Here is an 18,817-nt window from a genome sequence, read left to right on the forward strand (position 1 = left end):
GCTGATGGTCAAGGGGGTGGGGGCCCAAGAACGCTGGCTGGGTTTAGTGACAAAACCATGGAGACCTGGCCAAGAGAGGTTTGGGTTGTGGGGTGTGCAGAAGCCTGACTGAAGTGGGATTAAGGGAGGAGGAGTGGAACAATCCCAGTGTCCATTGATGGAGTAAATGAACAAAATGTAGCCTAGTCATACAGTGGAGTATTATTCAGCATTAAAAAGGAAAATATGATCCAGGCCACAAGGATGAACCTTGAAGACACTATGCTAAGTGGAAGAAGCCAGATGCAAAGAGGCAATCACTGTATGATTGCATTGTCTGAGTCCCCTAGTGGAGTTAGATGCAGAGAGACAGAGAGGGGGATGGCTGGTGCCAGGGGCTGGGGGAGGAGGATAAGGGTGAGTGCTTTGTGAAGGCAGTCTCAGTTTTGCAAGATGAAAGTTCTGGGGATGGATGGTAGTGATGCAAAACGATATCCTTGATGCCACTGAACTGTAATCTTAAAACGTGATTAAAATGGAAGTTTTAGGTTACATATATTTTACCACAACTTAAAAGAATGGGTGGGAAAGAACTGGAGACAATGACTCCATTCAGGTCCTTGTGGGCAGGACCTCAAGCACAGGAGGCTTCAGCCACAGGTGAGAGCAGGGCTCTCCATCCAGTATCATAGGAGGGAGGTCAGGATAAGGCATGGGCACAGGGGGTGGCCAGGGCCAGCCCAGTCCTCAGCTAAGGCAGGCCTGGGATGGGGGTCAAGGGTTAAGAGCCTGTAGCTATCTCTGGATACCAGTCTGGGAAGAAGGGAAGGGGTGGCCCCTCAGAGAAAAGTGACTGTTTACTCTTTGGGTCCTCCCAGGCTAATCCCTGCTCTTTCTATAGCAAGAAATGGTTCCCTTAGCAAGGAGGGACTTTAGCCATCAACTGTACAGCCAGCGCAGGCTCTGTCATGTGATATTGCCATCAGCCACACTCTGTCCAGGCCACCAAGAACCTGAACAAGGGGCAGTTCCTGCCAGAGCTTGGGGAGGTCTTTATAGAGCCTGTGCTAGCACATAGGGAGGCACCTCCCCAGCAGGCCCAGCCCTGTAGGACACCTGACAACCTGCTCTTCCAACCCAACCCTCGCCACACCCTTCTCTTAAATACTTCTCACTCCACAAACCCTCAGCTCTCGCCACACCTGCAACTTCCAGAACCCTGAGTGCTGGCAACTCCCGAACCCCCAGCCTCCTAAGGTGAAAAAGCCCCTCACACTGGGCCTGGCATCCACCCCGCCTCCCCCCCCCAGCAGTTCTTCCCTGCCGGCTGGGCAGATCCTGGAGTTGCCATCAGGCCTGCTCCACTCCCTACCCCACCCCAGGCTCACACCAACTCCTTAACTTCACTCCCCCAACGGTGGCATGCCTTGGTTCAGCTCTTTGTCACTTCTTGCCAAATGGCCTCTAAGCCACCTGCCGCAACACCACCAAAGACTCAGAAAACATCAACATCACAAAAAGAAAACTAGAGCCCTGACGGGTGTGGCTCGGTTGGTTGGATGTCGTCCTACAAAGCAAAAAATCCTCACCACTTCTATTCCCAGTTAGGACACACGCCTGAGTTGCCGGTTCGGTCTCCAGTCGGGATGCATACAAGTGGCAACCAATAGACTGTTTCTCTGTCACATCAATGTTTCTCTCCCTCTTTCTCCCTCCCCATCTCTCTAAAAATCAATAGATTTTTTTAAATTAAACTAAAAATAAAGAGAACTTGACAGATTGGACTGCTTTGCCTGGGCTAGGAGAACTATGGGCAGGCGCCATTTACTCAGGAAGCTGCTCCCTGTGGTAGGAGCTTATGACACAGGGATGACACAGGGACAATCTAAGGGGGAGACAGGGAGGAAATGGATTAGCCAGGAGGCCAGCGAGGCAGGGATGCTGGCATACAGACCCACTCAGAGAGGAAGGGTGCTAAAGGAAACACTCAGGATCAGCCAGAGGGGCTGCTTACCAAGGCTGGGCCTCCAGCCTAGACTGGGTGGGCACCTCGCTTTCCATCTCTAATGTCTGTCGCCGCCAGCTAGGCAGCCTGCTCCTCTCTGTTAGACCCAGGGCCAGACACTAAGGGGGCTCAGAGGCTGCCTGGGGCTGGCCAGGGAAGAACTCAAAGCCGCGCTGTCTGGACTCTGGCCTCTGGAAGTCTAAGGAGGGGTGAGGCTGAGACCATCAAGGAACACTGTCCTAGGACCAGTTTTCAGCCTTGGCATAACAACCAGAGGGTGTCACCTGGGGGCCCCTCCCCGGCAGGCACCACCTCAAAAGAAGAAGGAAGAAATAAAAGTTGGAAAAGGGAGCACTGGCCCAGGCCTGGCTGAGGCAGGAGGAGAATGAGTACAAGACTGGCCATCAGCATCCCCATCTTGAGGGAACTCCTTAATTCCAAAAGAGAACACCCTCCAACCTGCTCCCCTGTCTCCCCTCCCAGTGCTCAGGGCCAGCAGCCCTGGGCACCTCTGCCCCAGCTTGGTGGAGGCCACCTGTGGAAGCCAGCCTAGGGGGATGCTGAGGGGCAGTCAGCTGGAAGAACGGGCTCTCCGGGAAAACTGGCATGCTTGATATGTACTCGGAGCTGTACCCAACCAATCCAGAACCACCACCGCCACACCCTAGCTCTGCCCTTGGCCAGTCATAAGTCACCACCAAGGGTGAGTCTCCTCTCTCAGCTGGCATTACTCAGAGGTCATCCTGCAAAGCTTGGGGGGGGGGGCACGGGCCGGGCAGGGAGTGACTGGTGGCACTCTGCCATGTTCTATCTGTCCTAAATGTGATGAACAGGACCCAGAGGAGGCAGGCAAATCTGCCACCAGGAAAGACGCACTGGTTCCTGAGTCTAAGAATCTCCCCTGGGCTCAGTGGCCAACCCCCAGGGTGACAAAAGGACAGACACGCCCCGTGTGGCCATAAAGTGGAGCCTGGCCTGGGCAACAGGAGGCGGAATGGCACAGAAGCAAGTATGAGCCTAGGCCGAGCCTGGGCCTTGCCTGGGATGCGGAACCTTTTAGAGTTAGAGCAAAGTGAAAGAAAGTACCGGGAAGGGCAGAGACTGGGGGTCTCTGTCAGAGCTATCACTTCGGGCAGGGGGAGAAAAGAGGCCTCCTCGTAGCCTCAGTTATACACATGCACCACAGAGACATCATAACAACCTTTATTGCCAAGAGAAACTCTACTCCGCCTGCTCCACCCACCCTCCTGCAGGACCAGAGAAAAGGGGCCTTGGAACCCCGAACATCAATGAGCAACAAAAAAGGGGGCTCAACCCAGTGGGAAGCAAGCCCCACTGCAAGGGTTCCGGGTGCCTGCCTTGCGCCTGGTCAGCCAGGCAAGCAGCAAGCTCGTCCTGAGCGGGTGGAAATCTGGTCCCCTGTGCAGTGCTGGGAGAACAAGAACTATAAGCAGTGTGGGGGACAGTAAGTGCCGAGGGAAGCCTGGCTCTCAGGAAGCGGGGGAGGGGCTTGGGCCAGGCCACAGCCACATGTGGGAAGGAGAGGCCCTCACTCCTCCTTCTTGTCCGTGGGACCGTCTATCTCCTCCTAAAAAGGGACAAAAATCACAAAGTACTGGGGTGATACACTTCTCCCCTTCACTCTCTAGCCCCTCCACCCCAGAGGTCCAGCATGGCACTCATTTTCCCCAAATGACAGATATCCAGGTGAACAAAGGACCCCTCTCAGCAGTACCCAAAGGCCGACAAGGGTGGGAGTAGCCTCACTCTAGTGAAGGCCGCGACCCTAACGCCAGCTGACCCCAAACTGACACCCCGTCTTGGGCCCCACCCTACCCCTGCCCCCATGCCCACGGCAGCCTCAGCTTTCCAGTCCCTTCCCAGCCCTAGGCGAGGCTCTCCCCAACTCTGCACACCTTTTATAGTTCCTGCCAGTGATTCTGCCCTACACTGAGGCTGTTGGCTCCCTCTGGGAGCTGGGTCCTCCCCTTCGACTACTGTGGTGCCCAAACTTGGGCCGCCAAGTGCTGAGACAAGCTATCAGAACTCAGGGGTGTTTACCTGGCCCTCAGGCCCAATTTCCGGGCCACCTGTGCTTCCAGATGCAGCCAGTCTGAGGCTCAGACCAGGCTTGAGGGCACAGGTAATGGCAATGTCTAGCACCTGCTGGGGCAAGGGGCGCTGCAATGCCCCAAGCTTTTTGCACCGTGCAGCCCCTACAGAGGGAAGGTCGGCAGCTAGTCCTGGAGCATCGCCTGTATGCTTCTGTCTGCTTCTTGATGAGGCCCCTTCAGTGGACTTGGACTGGAGTCAGGGGCCCCACAGCACAGGCTGAAGTGGGGGTTCACATAAAGGAAAGAGCTCCTCTCAAGAACACTGATTCTGGGCACAAGGCCAACCCCACTGCGGAGACCACCTTAGCAGCAACGGAGAAAGAAAGGGGGAGTGAGAAAGGGAGCAGCCCCCACTGCCAATGCCTCCTTAAAAAGCCTACAGCAGGAGAGCGGAGGCCTCCCCCAGTGGCCTCCCCAGAGCATAGGGACAAGCTGGCAGGGGAAAAGGGGGCCTTGTATCCAACAGAGCAGGCCAAGGCATGCTGACCTGCAGTCTCGTGTGCTCCTCCAACAGGCGGTCATACTCCTTGGCCAGGCCCTCAGACTGCTTCCGCATGGCCAGAGCCTCGTTTTCAGCTTTCTCTTGTTCTGGGGATGTAAGTGATAAAGAAAGGAAAATAAAAAGACCGGGACTAAGGACAAAAACCCTGCTTGCTGCTGACACCAAATATGGGTCCTTGATCTGTCCCTGGTGGGGTCTAGACCACCTCCTCTCAAGACAGCTGCTCTGCCGGCTGCCTTGAAAATCTCCTGAATGGGGAAGCCAGACAACAAAGCTGGGGGGAGTGGGAAAATACCAAGGACCTCCCTAGTCCCTTTAATGAAGGTACCCCAAGTGGCTTTTGGAAGCAGTGATTTTGCAAAGTGTGAAGGCATGGGACAAACATTCTGAGAATATGGGGATGAGCTTAAGAAGCAGGGTGTGTGTGCATTCCCAGCCTGGAAGCTGAGAACAGGAGAGGTATGTGGGGAGAGGCCTTCAGGAAGGGAGCGTCTGGGAACTCGCAGTGGGGTTTTTGGGAACATCTCAACCAGCTGTCATGCAGCCTCCTGAGTTCTTTCCTTCCCTACCCACAAGCCCCTGCTGACAATGATGCCAATACGCCATACCTGGCTGGTCCTAGGTGAGGTGCTCTGGAATTAGTTTGCAGGCCTCTGGGATTCCCAGGGCCGTCCTCAAAGGAACCCTGCACACACCGCTGAACCACTGAGCCTCATGAGCTGTCTGCGCTGGGTGAGTGGGGTGCCATTTGTTTGTTTTCACCCAACTCCTAAGCCCGCATGTTTGTCATTAATACTCTGGCATGAGAGCAGTGGCAGCCACCACAGGAGGCTCCAGGCTTCTGGGGCCCAGGGGACACCTGAGGACAATGCTCACTTTGCTTGGTGATGGCCAGCTCATCCTTCAGCTTTTGCAGATCAGCCTCCAACTCTCTGTTCGCTAACTCCAACTTCACCTCCTTGGCAGTCACCCCGCCTGCAGCTTCCTAGGAAGAGTGCCAAGGGTCTGGTTACTTGGGAGGGAGAGAGGGAGGAACAGAGGGGGGGGAAGGAGGTGGTGGGGGGCAGGGAGGGAGGAAGGGAGGCACTCCAGCACCATCCTTCCCACTGAGCTGTGATTCCTCAAGCTGCCTGGGCACTTGCCCCTTCGGAAATGTCAGCATGGAATCAGGCCACCACTTCTCCCCAGCCACTCGGCAAAGGCCAGAGCCAGCAGGGCCACCTGTTACAGCTCACAGGCCACATGCCCTGCCCACCCTGGCCCCCAGCCCTGCCTCCTTTTCTCAGCAGCTCCTCAGAGTTTACCAGCCCATCCAATGACTCAATTTGCTGTCATGTGGGGATTGCTGCCAGTCACTCCCAAGCGACCAATGCTCCTCCTTCCTTCCCCCAAGCTCTACAGCTCACTCTGGCCAAGGAGCCCCAAACTCGCCCCGGCTTGTCCAACTCTATCCTGCCTCGGAATCCAAGCCCATCAGCCTCCTTCCCAGGTTGGCTCACACCTCACCTCTTCTCACAGGCCTTCTAGGACTGGTCACACCTCATCCCTGCCTTGCCTCCGGCTGACAGCAATGTTCTTCTGTGCTAACTCACCCGTGGGTCACAGCACAGGGCTCAGTTCCCTAGGACTCAGTTTTATCAGAAAAGAATCTGGCCTGAACGTAGCAGGTGGAGGTGAGAGAGCAGCAAGAGCACCCCCGCCTCTCTCCCAGTCCTCCAGGCCCCTCCTACACATACCCCCATTAAAAACTGCCCCTCTGCCTGTCCACCCAATTCCTCAGCTTTTCTAACAACCAGTGTCACTGATAGGCTCCACTGGCCACTGTGGCCCATAAAGAATGTCACATGGTAGGGTCAGGCAGGCAGAACTCACCTTCTTCAGCTCAGCATTCTCTTCCATGTACTTCTTGGCCGCCTCACTAGCACTCTCTGCCTGCTTTTTAAAGGCTTCATTGGAGGCCAGCAGCGTGGCCTGCTGGGAGATGAGAGTCACCAGGCGTCTAAGTAGGCTGTGATTGTTTACAAAAAGGGAGAAGTGAGCAAAAGGGAGAAACAGCTGACATGAATTGGATGGTCCTGGTCCTGCCCCATGCCTGCCTCCAGCCTAGACTTGCCTTCTTGGGTTGCCAGGGCAGCCAAGTGAGACACTAGAGGCCTGAATCTGGCAACATGAGGGAAAAGGTGAACCAGGAGCTGTCCTCTGCACCAGAATGATTAACACTGCCCCCAAATGGCAGGCACAGGAAGTGTGACAGGACACCCAGGACGAGTGAGCTACAGGCTGAGGGCCCGGAACTGGGCATTTCCCAGTTCAGGGCCTGGAGGTACAGAGCCAGAGCAGTGCCATTTTCCTCACTGGGAGGCCAGGGTCACCCTGCAAAATAAGAGCAGCTAGTACCTGGGGCGCTTCCAAAAGGCCAGCTAAATCCTCATACCTACCTTGTGAGGTAGGGGTGATCATCACTCCCATTTCACAGAGGGGAAACTGAGGCTCAACAGACAGAAGCAACTGGTCAAGGTCAAGAGCTAGAAATGGGTATGGCTGAAATTCCCCACTTCTGTCTGACCCTAAGACCTGACCTGGGAATAACTACACATCCTAAATTTCCAGGGACCTGCTTCCAGGAAAAACTGAGATGGAAATGACTCCTCTCTCTCCACCCACTTCCCAAACACATTCTGCAGGCAGCTGCCAGAACACATCTGTTAGATAACATTGCCACACGGAGATCCTCCAGGGCTAGGGGAACAGAAACAAAGCATCAGGGCCAGACCAGCCATGAGAGGCAATCAGGCAGCAGCTAGGGCACGTGCCTCTCCACTTCCTTAAGTTACCATCCAATGGTCAAAACTGAGGAGTGGGGATGGACAAGACAACTTTCCCCACACACCTGGGGCAGGGACCCAGCCCAGCCATAGCTTAGAGCAAGTGATGGTATGTGCAAGAGCTCTGGGGAAGAAGGAAACACTCTGTTTTGTCCAGGCCCATTCCCAGGCCAAGTCATTGTCTCCGGCCCCACCAGCCAACCTTCATGGGGTTCTCATGGATACCTGCTGCTCAGAGAACCAGAGGGAAGAGGCAAGCTCTGGCTGACAGGACACCCAGGCCAGAGGGCACAGAACCTAACACTTTCCAGGTCAGGACCTGGACATGCCAGAGCAACCTGGGCCCTGGCGGAACCGCTATCAGAAACAAGTACTTAGCGAGGAGCATGCTCCATGAGACATGAGACGCCCACTGTGCTTCCTGGTTTGGGAATAGGTTCTAGGGGCCCCTGGCAGTACTGGGAGATCCAGGCCGCTGGCTCCTGGCAGGAGGGCAGAGTTTCCAGTGACATGTGCTCTCTAAAATTAGCAGCCGGGACCTCGTGGCCCAGGGCTCATGTTTCCCTGTCTCAGCCCCTGACTGCCCACCAGCCTGCCCCGCACTGAGCTGGAGCCCTTGAGGTAGAGAGAGCTTTCAGGTACCTCAGAAGCCACAGAGAAGCAACATGCGTGACTCACAGAGGCAGTGAAAGTCATTGGAGGGGCCCAAAAAGAAAGGCAAGTCTGACTAAGCCCCAATCTCCCAATGCAGAGTGCCCAAGCCAATCCCCAGCTGGAGCAGGGAGGGGGCAGGGCATGTGTGCCACCTGGTGGACCCAGTAAGCAAAGCTGGAGAGGTAAGTCCAAGGGTGACACTTTCCCTTAGGCCCGCCCCCAACAAAGCTGGGCAGGCAGCTGACTTGGGCAGAACTCCAGCAGTGTTATGTGTGACCATGGGTGTCACTCTAGTTACCCAGGGAGGTTGGACTCAGGGTGGTGGTGGCAGCGATGACAGCAGCAGCACAGCAGGTACCCGGCTCTCTTTGGTGCCGTCCCAGCCCATCGCCAGCTATGAAGCACCTTTGTTGCCAAAAGGAGTCTGGGCACACACACAGAACCCAGCACAAGAGCTATCCAGGGCCCTCCCTAAGCCTTAGCCTGCTAGGTTCCCCGCTTTAGCTTGCAGCCCTCAGGGTCTCTCTGTCAGTGCAGGGCAGGAGCCACCCCCAGCCTTCACGTGTGTTTCGTGCCATCTTTTGTACCATCCATGTCCTCTCCCTCCCTTCCTGTTAGACCTGTTCCTCCAACCTGGCCCAGGAAGTTTCTGGGTAATTCTTCCCTCCAGGAGCCCCACTCCTCACTGTTCTCCCTCCTGCCAACCTAAGCCGCTCCCCTCTCCCCTCCCTCCATCGCTAAAGCTATGCCAACCCAGGCTACAGTCTGGCCAAGCCACCAGCAGTCCCACCAGTGCCATAGCTGCCCAACCCAAGGAATGCCCTAGAGTCCCGGAGGTGTGCTCACTCTGCAGTACTTAGAGCAACCAACAAGTCTGCCTTGCAGAATCTTCCCCTGCCCTTGATTCAAGCAGCCCTGGCAGCCTGCCAATCTCTTCCCTGACAGGGTTTGTCTCAGCCCAGGCCCTTGTGCCCAAATACCTATTAGACCAAGGCTCCTGAGTATACCCAAGACGCCCCACACAGCCTGTCCGTGAGGGCTGGACCACTCCTGTACCTCCCAAGCTCTCAGACCTGTACCCCACCTTAGGCTCCACCCCTCATCTAGTTCTATCCATGTCACCCCCATCAGCAATGGGGAGGGCCTTCGCCAATTCTGTCCCAGTTTAAACAGCGACCAACTGGCCTCCCTACCAGACTCTATGTGTTGTGATCCATGTTCTGAGGGTAGCCAGAGTAATCTTTCCCCAAGATGACCTGATCGTGTCATCCCTGTGCTTCCATCCCTCCAGCGCCTGTCCTTAGCCTCGGGCCTATGCCTGGCACACAGCTCTCTTCTCTAGTAACACCAAACCACTGGCGCTTCTTGGAACATGTGGGGTTCGCACTGGTCTTATCTCCCTGACACTGCACTCAGCCCTCCAGTCTGCAGTGGCTCCTCCCCTTCTGTTTGGGAACTCTTGCTGACGACCTAGCTTGACTAAGCTCAGTCACTACCTGCCCCCAAAATTCCTCTCCAAACCACCCAGTGGGACTCCCACCTGGCTGCATTGCCCTCCTTATTTCTCTGCATCACTTGTCCTGTATGGCTGCCCAGCTAAAATGCCTTCAGGCCAGGGACTGCACCTCTGATCTCTAAAAGGGCCCCCCAAAACCTTAAAGATAACCTCCCCACTCTCAGGTGTATGAGGCTGTACCTCGTGGCAGGGCTGGGTACCGGTCTGGGGCCCTAGCTCTCCCCTAACCTAGCTGCACTGAGGGGGACACAAGAGCCATAGCTTGCCAGTGCAGCAACAAGGTGACAGAAAACAGCAGCAAGAAGGCAACAAGTCAGACTTGTGTGGATGAGCAAGCCAGGCTTGTGACTGCAGTGGTAGCTGAGAAGGCACTCAGGGAAGTATTTATCACCACAGCTGGGGGAAGAGCCCAGTGCCCTGGACAGAGTCCACAGTATTCCCACTGGGCCCCGGACTAAGCCAAGAACAGTACTTCCTAGCAGGCCAACTAGACCTGCCCAAGAGCTGGCCTTCTAGAACTCTCGCTGCCCCTCCACCATGTTCTTGCACCTGCCCTACACTTGCCAATCAAGATCCAGCTCTGAAGGCCTCCCAAACACATCAATGAGCCTTTGTGTGTCCCCTCGGGACTGAGTCTCCACCAGGCCCACAATGGAAGGTGTTGAGCTTTAGACTGTTTAAGTCTCAACAGCCCAAGAGACATCAGCCTGGAGAAAAAGATGAGGTATGTATCTCCTGGTCCTGCTGGTTAGCCTCCACTGTTCTCAGCTTTACCACCCAAATACTGTTATGCGGTAACTGCTCTTAGGTAGCCATTTCCAGACAACAGGTCAGACAGAACTCAGGGGCCAAAGGGATGTCTCAAAGGCACAGGGCTGACAGAGGGGCCCAGGTTCCAGGTTAAACACATGCAGTGACAGAGGGAGAAGCCAGCACATGAACCTTGAGAGAATCCAGATGTGTCCTTGGCAGACAAATATCCCCAAACACCTGATTTCAACACAGGCTTCTTGGTAAGATGTTTTTGGGTGTTTCTGGACACTGAGTGGGGCTCTCACACTTTTATGAAAGGTTGAATAAACAAGAGAAGGCAAGACAAAGTCAATGTCTGTATGGACACTAGAGAAACAGGGCCAACCATATCAAGTGGGGGAGACGTGCTTCATATGCTCTTTGCACCAAACCTGTCTCCCTCCTGTGGGCAAACAGGAAATAGGACAAGAGCAAGGGGGAAGGTCCTTCCAAGTCCTGAATAGGATATTCTATGGCTTTGGTGGAACCCCATCCCTGTCGCTGATCCTGCCCACTTAGTATTTACCAGGCACTTCCTAGGTGCCACTTCCTCAGGTGAGTTGGGTCACTCAGTCCTTGGGACCCCACCACAGCACAGGTAGGCAGGAAGCTCCCCTTCACCCTGCTGCCCCTGTGAAGCTGATGTCACAGCACCACCTATTGACTCTCCAGGGCGACTACAGACCTGCCTCAGGTAGGGCTCCCCACGGCCGGTGGATTCTGGGTGAACCTGCCCTAGCTGTCCAGGAAAACACAGGAGGCTGCCCTGGCAAGGAACCAAAAGCCAGGTGATGCCCAGAGAAGGCTTTGGGCATAGAACTATAATAACAGGGCAGAAGCTGCTCCAGGAAACTCTTACCCTGAAGAGCCTAGGGTGGTGAAAATGAGGCAACAAATTAGAACTCAAAAAGATCCAGGGATAGTCCTGGCTGCTGTGGCTCAGTGGATCGAGCACTGGCCTGTGAACCAAGAGGTCACTGGTTCAATTCCCAGTCGAGATACATGCCTCGGTTGCAGGCCAGGTCCCCAGGAGAGGGTAAGCAAGAGACAACTGTTCTGTGTCTCTGTCATACGTTGCTGTTTCTCTCTTCCCTTTCCCTCTGTCTAAAAGTAAATAAATAAAACCTTAAAAAAGAAAAAGAAGACCCAGGGATAACCTTCCCACAGAGCTGCTGATTTAACATTTCAGCATACCCCTTTTAGTCTCCCTCTTAGCCCTGGAGCAGAAGCTATAGAAAATGAGGAGGGAGAAATGCCCCTGTGGCAACTCCAGCTGAAGACCCAGGTGGCTATCAGCCACCCTGAGGACAGCAAAGCCAGTTAGCTAGAGAGGGAGGGGGCAGGGGCATGCAGCCAGTCCTCCCAGCCTTTGCCTGTCCTGCATATTCTTGAGCTGAAGAGAGCCAGTGGACTAGGCTGTGTTTCTGGAATTTTTGTTGTATACCTTCTGGATTCTGTGTAAACTGGGGGATAGAGACCAGTTAAAAGAGGTCAGAGAACCTGGGCAAAAATATTCCAATACTAGCTGACTCCAACCAAAACATACTGTTAGCCTGCCTGGCTACTGGAGAAGTATCCCTGAAGGCATGGCAGGGAGGGGGCTATCACCCCTGTATGTGCCCTGCATGACCCTAGAGTCCAGAGCAAATTAAGGCAGTGCCTCCAGCAGGAGACTTAACTCGCTCAGAGCCTAAGGGCGAGGAACGGGGTAAAGGATAAGAGGTGGCTTCAGCTATTCTGTCCAATATGAAGGCCACCAAATTCAAATCTAGCTCCTCAATTACACAAGTCACACTCCTCACAGTTAAGAATGTTTCCATCTTGCAGTGATTGGTTTGGAGGAGCACCTTAATCCCTTCTCATCCAGAACCCTGCTCTACACTCCCCCACCCTCTGCCTTTATGCCTCAGAGGCTGGAGTCCTAAGGCTCTGAGAGAAAGGGGGCTTCCTAAAAGGGTAGGCTTTCGATGAACTTGCAGTCAAGAAGACAGAACTCCTGCTTACTTGGCATCTAGCCCCAAAGGTAATTCACTGTTTGTTCTTAGTGTGAGGAAGGGAATTCTTTGGCCAGAATCAAGTAGCTGAGCAGACAATCTGTATTTTTAAAAGCCAATGCTAGACTTCCAGGCAAGATGGGGGCACAGGTAGATACACTTTGCCTCCTTGCACAACCAAAAGAAGGACAACAACAAATTTAAAAACAAAAAATAACCAGAACTGCCAGAAAAATCGAACTGTTTGGAAGTCCGACAATCAATGAGTTAAAGAAGAAACATTCACCCAGAGTGGTAGGAGGGGTAGAGATGGGCAGCTGAGGTGGAGAGTACTCAAGGCAAGGCGGCAGCCAGAGGACTGGAGGACGAGGGCAGGTAAGGCTGCAGTTGGCAGATCGGGTGGTCCCACATTTGAGTGGGGATAAACCAGGAGAAACAACTGGGAAGAGAGACAGATTATGCAACCCAGGGTTCCAGTGCAGGGAAATAAAGCCTCAAAACCTCTGACTGAAAAACCCTGTGAGTGTTGGGACATCAGGAGAAATTCCCAGCCTCACAGGAGAGACTGCTGGAGAGACTCACAGGGTCCTAGGATATAAACAAACCCATCCATCCAGGAATCAGCACCAGAAGAGCCCAATTTGCTTGTGGGTAGTGGCAGAAGTAACTGAAAGCCTGCTGACAGCTGAACAAGCTGCTCTGTTCTTTCTCTGACCCCTCCCCAACATATAGCACCACAACAGAGCAACATGGGTTGCCCTGCCCTGGCAAATGCCTAAGGTTCCACCCCTTGCTATGTAACAGGCACAGAGACAAAAAAAAAAATATATATGGCCCAAATGAAAGAACAGATCAAAGCTCCAGAAAAAACACAACTAAGTGATGAAGAGATAGCCAACCTATCAGATGCAGAGTTCAAAATACTGGTAATCAGGATGTTCACAGAAATGGGTATGGTTGCAAAATAGAGGAAAAGGTGAAGGCTACACAAAGTGAAGTAAAGGAAAATGTACAGGGAAACAACAGTGATGGAAAGGAAACCAGGACTCATATCAATGGTTTGGACCAGAAGGAAGAAGTAAACATTCAACCAGAACAGAATGAAGAAACAAGAATTCAAAAAAATGAGGAGAGGTTTAGGAACCTCCAGGACAACTTTAAACATCCCAACATCCGAATCATAGGGGTACCAGAAGGAGAAGAGGAAGAGCAAGAAATTGAAAACTTATTTGAACAAATAATGAAGGAAAACTTCCCCAATCTGGCAAAGGAAGTAGACTTCCAGGAAGTCCAGGAAGCTCAGAGAGTCCCAAAGAAATTGGACCCCAGGAGGAACACACCAAGGCACATCATAATCAAATTACCCAAGAGTCAACAGATGGATGGATCAAGTGGAACTGCAGTCCAAAGGTCCCTCTGCTGGGCCTTCTACAGCAGTCTTCCTCCAATTAAATCACTGGGATTTTAAGAATACCTTAGTTACTTTTCCTAGATACCAATTTAAACAAATACATTGTAAAGAACAAAAACAAAACCCTGCAAGGTAATCAGGGAAATGTGAGCAGGCACTAATGAGTTTATGCTATAAAGAAGTTACTATAAAGTTCTTGTGAGATGCTAGCTCTTTTCAAAGCAATAAACCAAAATATTATTTTATCTGTAAACATAGCTGGGATTTGCTTCAAAATAATCCAGAGCCAGGGGATAGTGGGAGATGGGGATAGATAAAACAAGACTGGCCAGGCAAGAGTTATTGCTGAAGCTAGGTGACATTCACGGGGGACCATTCTATTCTGCTTCTACACGTGTTCGTGCTTTCTACATCAACTAAGCAAGCAGCTGGCCTCTGACTGAGAATCCCGTAGCACCATCCAACTGGATGCCCAGGGCCCCAAGGACACCTCAGCTTGCCTGCTTCCAACTGTTTTTCCTTTCTGTCCCCCCCACTTTTTTCTTTTTATGTCTCCAATCTTATTTAGCCTCTGCTTGGGGAAGCCCTTCTCCCAACCTGCTCTTGCTGCAGTACCTGTCTTCTCTGTCTCACTCTACTCTGCCACCACTCCATGCCCAGCCCAGAGCACAAGGCCCCTGAAAGCCAAGACCGGGCATTCTCTTCCATTCCCTCCTCAGGCTGGCATAGTCTACCACTCCAGTGGGAAAAAAACCCACAAAATTCTGTCACTACTGGGGGTGATACTGATAAAAACTATCATTTATTTCACACTCCCCAAGTGCCAAGCATGATGCTGCAACCATAACCTGAGTCACCTTGATCCTTACACTAATCACCTGAGAGAGGTATCCTCATCCCTTCTACAGGTAAGGGAAAGGCTCAGAGAGGTTAAGTGACTTACCCAAAGTCACACAGCTGGCCAGTAACAGACCCAGGATGCCAACCCAGGCCCAATTCCAAAACCCACTCTCATCACGCAGCATTCACATCCTCCAGGGTCCTAGACGTATGTTTTCACTAGCCCCCCCTGGGAGTCCTACCAACAGAGCTCAGACACAGAGAGGCTGAAACAGGGACTGTGGAGGGCCACAGGGAGTGGTCATGTCCTAAAGGATCTGAGCATCAGGCCTATATACCAAAGGTGCTATGAAGGCACTAGAATCAGGGGGTGGTGGGATCAGTTTGACATGACAAAAAAGTCACTTAGCTAGGGGAACAAGGCTGGTAGCGGGAAGCCCCACCATGACAGTGGTTCCCAGGACAATGAGGACAAAGCAGTCAGGAGGGGAGATACCTAGACTATGAAACAAGGGCAGTTTCAGTTTTACAAGATGAACTGGGTCCTGGAGGTTGGTTGTACAAAGTGTGCATAGACTCAACACTACTGACCGATCCATTTAGAAATGGTTCAGATGGTCAACTTGAGGTTATGTATATCTTGCCACAATTTCAAAAAACACCATAGGATCAGGGGAATCACATGTGATAAGACAGAGGGAAAGGCAGAGCACCCCCAGGCTTCTGGGCTGACAGTACGCCATCCTGCTGACCTTCCCCTCCTACCCTCTGGTTTCCTCATTCCTTCTGATGGACCTCGCTGGCTCCCCTCCCTCCCATCTACCCATGCACGCAGGTGGTCCTCCGACTTCTGCCACAGCTGCCACTCCGCAGATGCCCTCAGCACATCAGCTTCAGAAGCTTGGTGTCCCTGCCAGCTCCTCCTCCGCTGTCTCCCATCAAACCTCTCAAACCTGCTCCCCACTCTCAACTCACACTACCACACCCTGGTTCAGGCTGCCAGTATCTCTCACTCCAGCAACCCACAACTTGGTCTCCCTGCTCCCAGACTGCTCCACTCCATCCCATGCACTGTCGCCAAAATATGAACATACAACTCTGACCACGATGCAGCACCCCTGGAAAAACACAGCACTCTACCACATGGAGAATGAGTACAAGCTCATTCAAAACCCTCCAGCCTGTCTCCGGCCACTCCTGATCCAGCCACCCTGCTCTGCCTCCCTCCCCAACTTAGCCAGTACCTATGGACACTTAGGCACTGAGTCAATGCCTGCCAGCAATACATGTGCAAACAAAAGAGACAGTAAGGGGGACATGGACACTGGGAACAGAATCGGGAGGCCCACAGAACCTGGCCTGGCTGAGACACACACAAAATGACAATTGAGAGGGGTTTCCCACTGCTTCTGGTATCAGAAAAAAAACAGGGAAGGCAGGCTTGGTGTTGGCTAGTGGGGAATTAGTTAGACCGTAAGAATGCTGGAGAGACAGATCAGTTGTTCCAGAACAGTGTTCATGATAAACTCAGTGGAAAACGCAAGTTCCCACATGACAGTTACAGCCTGACCCAGTTTTTTTTAAATCCTTACTCGAGGATATGTTTATAGATTTCGGGGATAGAGAACTGGAGAGAGAGAGAGACAGAATGGGAAAGAGAGAGAGAGAAACATTGATCAGTTGCTTCCCATATGCACCCCAACCAGGGATAGGACCCGCAACTTTTTGGAGTACAGGATAATGCTCCAACCAACTGAGCGACCCGGCCAGGGCTTAACCCAAGTTTCCAAGAAACCCATGTAATCTGTAGGGAAAGTAGCCTGGTGCAACAGTCACACCTGAAATCCGAGTTCTCAGCTCTGCCAATAACTACCTCTGGGAACTCACAAGAGGCTCCTGAATGACTCTGAACTTCAGTTTTTTCTTCACAGAGCTACTGTAAAGACTAACACGTACCTAGCACATAAAATGCTTAACAAATGGTACCTGCTCTTAGGCATAGAAAAGTCTGGAAAGATATATAGCGCAAGTATGTAAGTCAGCAATGGTAACGGTAGCATTTCAGGTAACTTCTTTTCTTATTTATTTAAAACCTCATCTTCCAGCCCTGGATGGTGTGGCTCAGTGGATTGAGCACTGGCCTGTAAACCAAAGGGTCACTGGTTCCATTCCCAGTCAGGGCACATGGCTGGGTTGCAGGCCAGGTCCCCAGTAGCGGGTGTGCTACAGGCAACCACACATTGATGTTTCTCTCCCTCTCTTTCTCCCTCCCTTCCCCTTTGTCTAAAAATAAAATAAAAAATTTTTAAAAACCTCATCTTCCTCCAAAGGGTGTGCTGCCAAATGACTTAATCTTCAGATGTACAAAAAAGACTAAAAGATTATAGTCATCAGACTCTTAAAACTAAGACTAATAGGACATACAGGCAGGGAGATTTTAAGCTTACAGATTGTGCAGGCACCTTCCTACCAAAAGTCAGACAACAACTACTCCGGGAAAAAGCAGCCCACTATCTGGCCTCCGGCCAGAGGCAGGCTGAAAACCAACGACCTAGTGCTGAGAGATCACAGGCTAGGATTTGAACAGGGGCTCGGAACTAAACATGAGCTTGGGCTTGGCTACCTAGGACCTGGCTAACTCAGGCCACTCCACCTCTTTTGGACTGCCCTTTTTCCAATTATAAAGGCCCACAGAATTATGAAGTGTTATTCAAGTCCAGGCTTCGAGCAGAGCCACCAAAGGAACCACACAAACAGCTTACACACACATGGACAAGGCCATGAAGGCATCCAGTCTTGAAGATAAGCCCTTCTTTGAACAGATGAGAGCACTTAGTGGGAGAGGGAGGGGATGCTTATCCAAAGATACATAGCTGCTGAAGTGACAGCACTGGCCTGGCATCTCCAGTCTCCTGACTTCTGATTCCACATCCTTCTTCCTACCCTGCCCGCCCTCCTAAGTGCAAACATCCAGAGTGTGTGGGCGTGCACTGTTGATCTGTACCCCATGACACCAGGTACTCCAATATGGTGTGGTAAGGCTATTCACATGCTGGTCTCCCCGCAACTACTCTATCTTCTTTCTGTGGCAACAACCCAGCATTGTTTCATATAGAGTAATGGTCAATTTTTTGTTGAGCTAAGACCATTGCGTGGGACCGCACAAAACAATTCTCATAATACAACCAAGCTTGACCTGCCAAAGAGAAAGAGAGAAACCTCTTTCTCATTCTTTCACACAGGCTTATAGGCAGCTAATGAAAGTTAGTGGTTCATTTGAAAAAAAAAACAAAAAACAAAAAAACAACAATGTACAAAAGTTCACAGGGGCACTTAAGAGAGATTAGCCTGCCATACAGGGTAGTGTGTAATGACAGAGGAGAGCATTCTTCAAAGAGAAAGAGCTTCAAAAACTGCAGGGTGAGTGCACCATGGTTTCTGAGAGAACCAACCAGGTATGTGAGGAAAGCAAGAGTACGCCAAGGGTTTCAAATCTACATGACTGTGTCCAAGCCTAGATGAAGTCTACCCCAGGCAGTGGAACCCTGCAACACAGCCACAACCGCTGACTGCCGATGCCCGATAGGGTAGTGCACAGCGGGAGATGTGCCAGGCCAGTGCCAACCAAGTGCTAATGTGTGTGGTGGGGTCAGCTGACCAGGGATGGGTCTGAGGGTCTGCACTTCTAACAAGCCCCTGGGTCCTACCAAAGCTTCTGGGCCATGGGCCACACTTAGAGTAGGAAACCACCAATATGGGAGAGTGGGGTTTTTTTAAGAATAAAAATTTCAAACCAGCTCACACATCTGTTGAGCAGGGAATTGGTTAAACATGCGAGACTCCCTTCACATGACAGAACACTGCATAACTGTGAAGAACAAGAGAGGTTTGCATGAGTCATTTGGAAAAATCAGTAAGATATGTAGTTTGAATAAAAAAGGCAAATTAAAGCTAAGGGAAAAAATCTATAGCACTTGTAAGACAAAACTTATACATAATGACATTTCAATTATTACCTGTTGCTCTCTCTGGGGATGGGACTACAGGGAGCTCACTCTCTTGCCCAACATTTCTGTATTATTTGAAGTTTGGGGTGGGGGAGGGTGGCTTTTTTTTTTTTTACAATGACCAGTTGTAACTTTTGTAATCAGAATAACAAAGATGACAGTTTTGCTTTTAAAGTGT

The 18,817-nt window shown here is 51.9% G+C and overlaps 1 protein-coding gene across 3 annotated transcripts in view; it reads right to left on the reverse strand.

Annotated features, from left to right (window-relative positions):
- Nucleotides 1-3,171: 3,171 nt before the first annotated feature.
- BCAP31 (B cell receptor associated protein 31) overlaps nucleotides 3,172-18,817 on the reverse strand; it is a 31,819-nt gene continuing 16,173 nt past the window's right edge. For all 3 annotated transcript variants that reach the window (XM_045845422.1, XM_045845420.1, XM_045845421.1), the window contains exons 5-8: nucleotides 6,473-6,608; nucleotides 5,477-5,585; nucleotides 4,586-4,686; nucleotides 3,172-3,572 (exon numbers count right to left, since the gene is read on the reverse strand). In XM_045845422.1, the coding sequence (XP_045701378.1) occupies nucleotides 3,534-3,572; nucleotides 4,586-4,686; nucleotides 5,477-5,585; nucleotides 6,473-6,608 (385 nt within the window). In that variant the 3' untranslated portion in view covers nucleotides 3,172-3,533. The remainder of the gene's footprint in view (nucleotides 3,573-4,585; nucleotides 4,687-5,476; nucleotides 5,586-6,472; nucleotides 6,609-18,817) is intronic.

Source organism: Phyllostomus hastatus, unplaced genomic scaffold, assembly GCF_019186645.2.
Source record: "Phyllostomus hastatus isolate PE091 unplaced genomic scaffold, TTU_PhHast_1.1 phas_contig_471, whole genome shotgun sequence".
Taxonomy (NCBI): domain Eukaryota; kingdom Metazoa; phylum Chordata; class Mammalia; order Chiroptera; family Phyllostomidae; genus Phyllostomus; species Phyllostomus hastatus.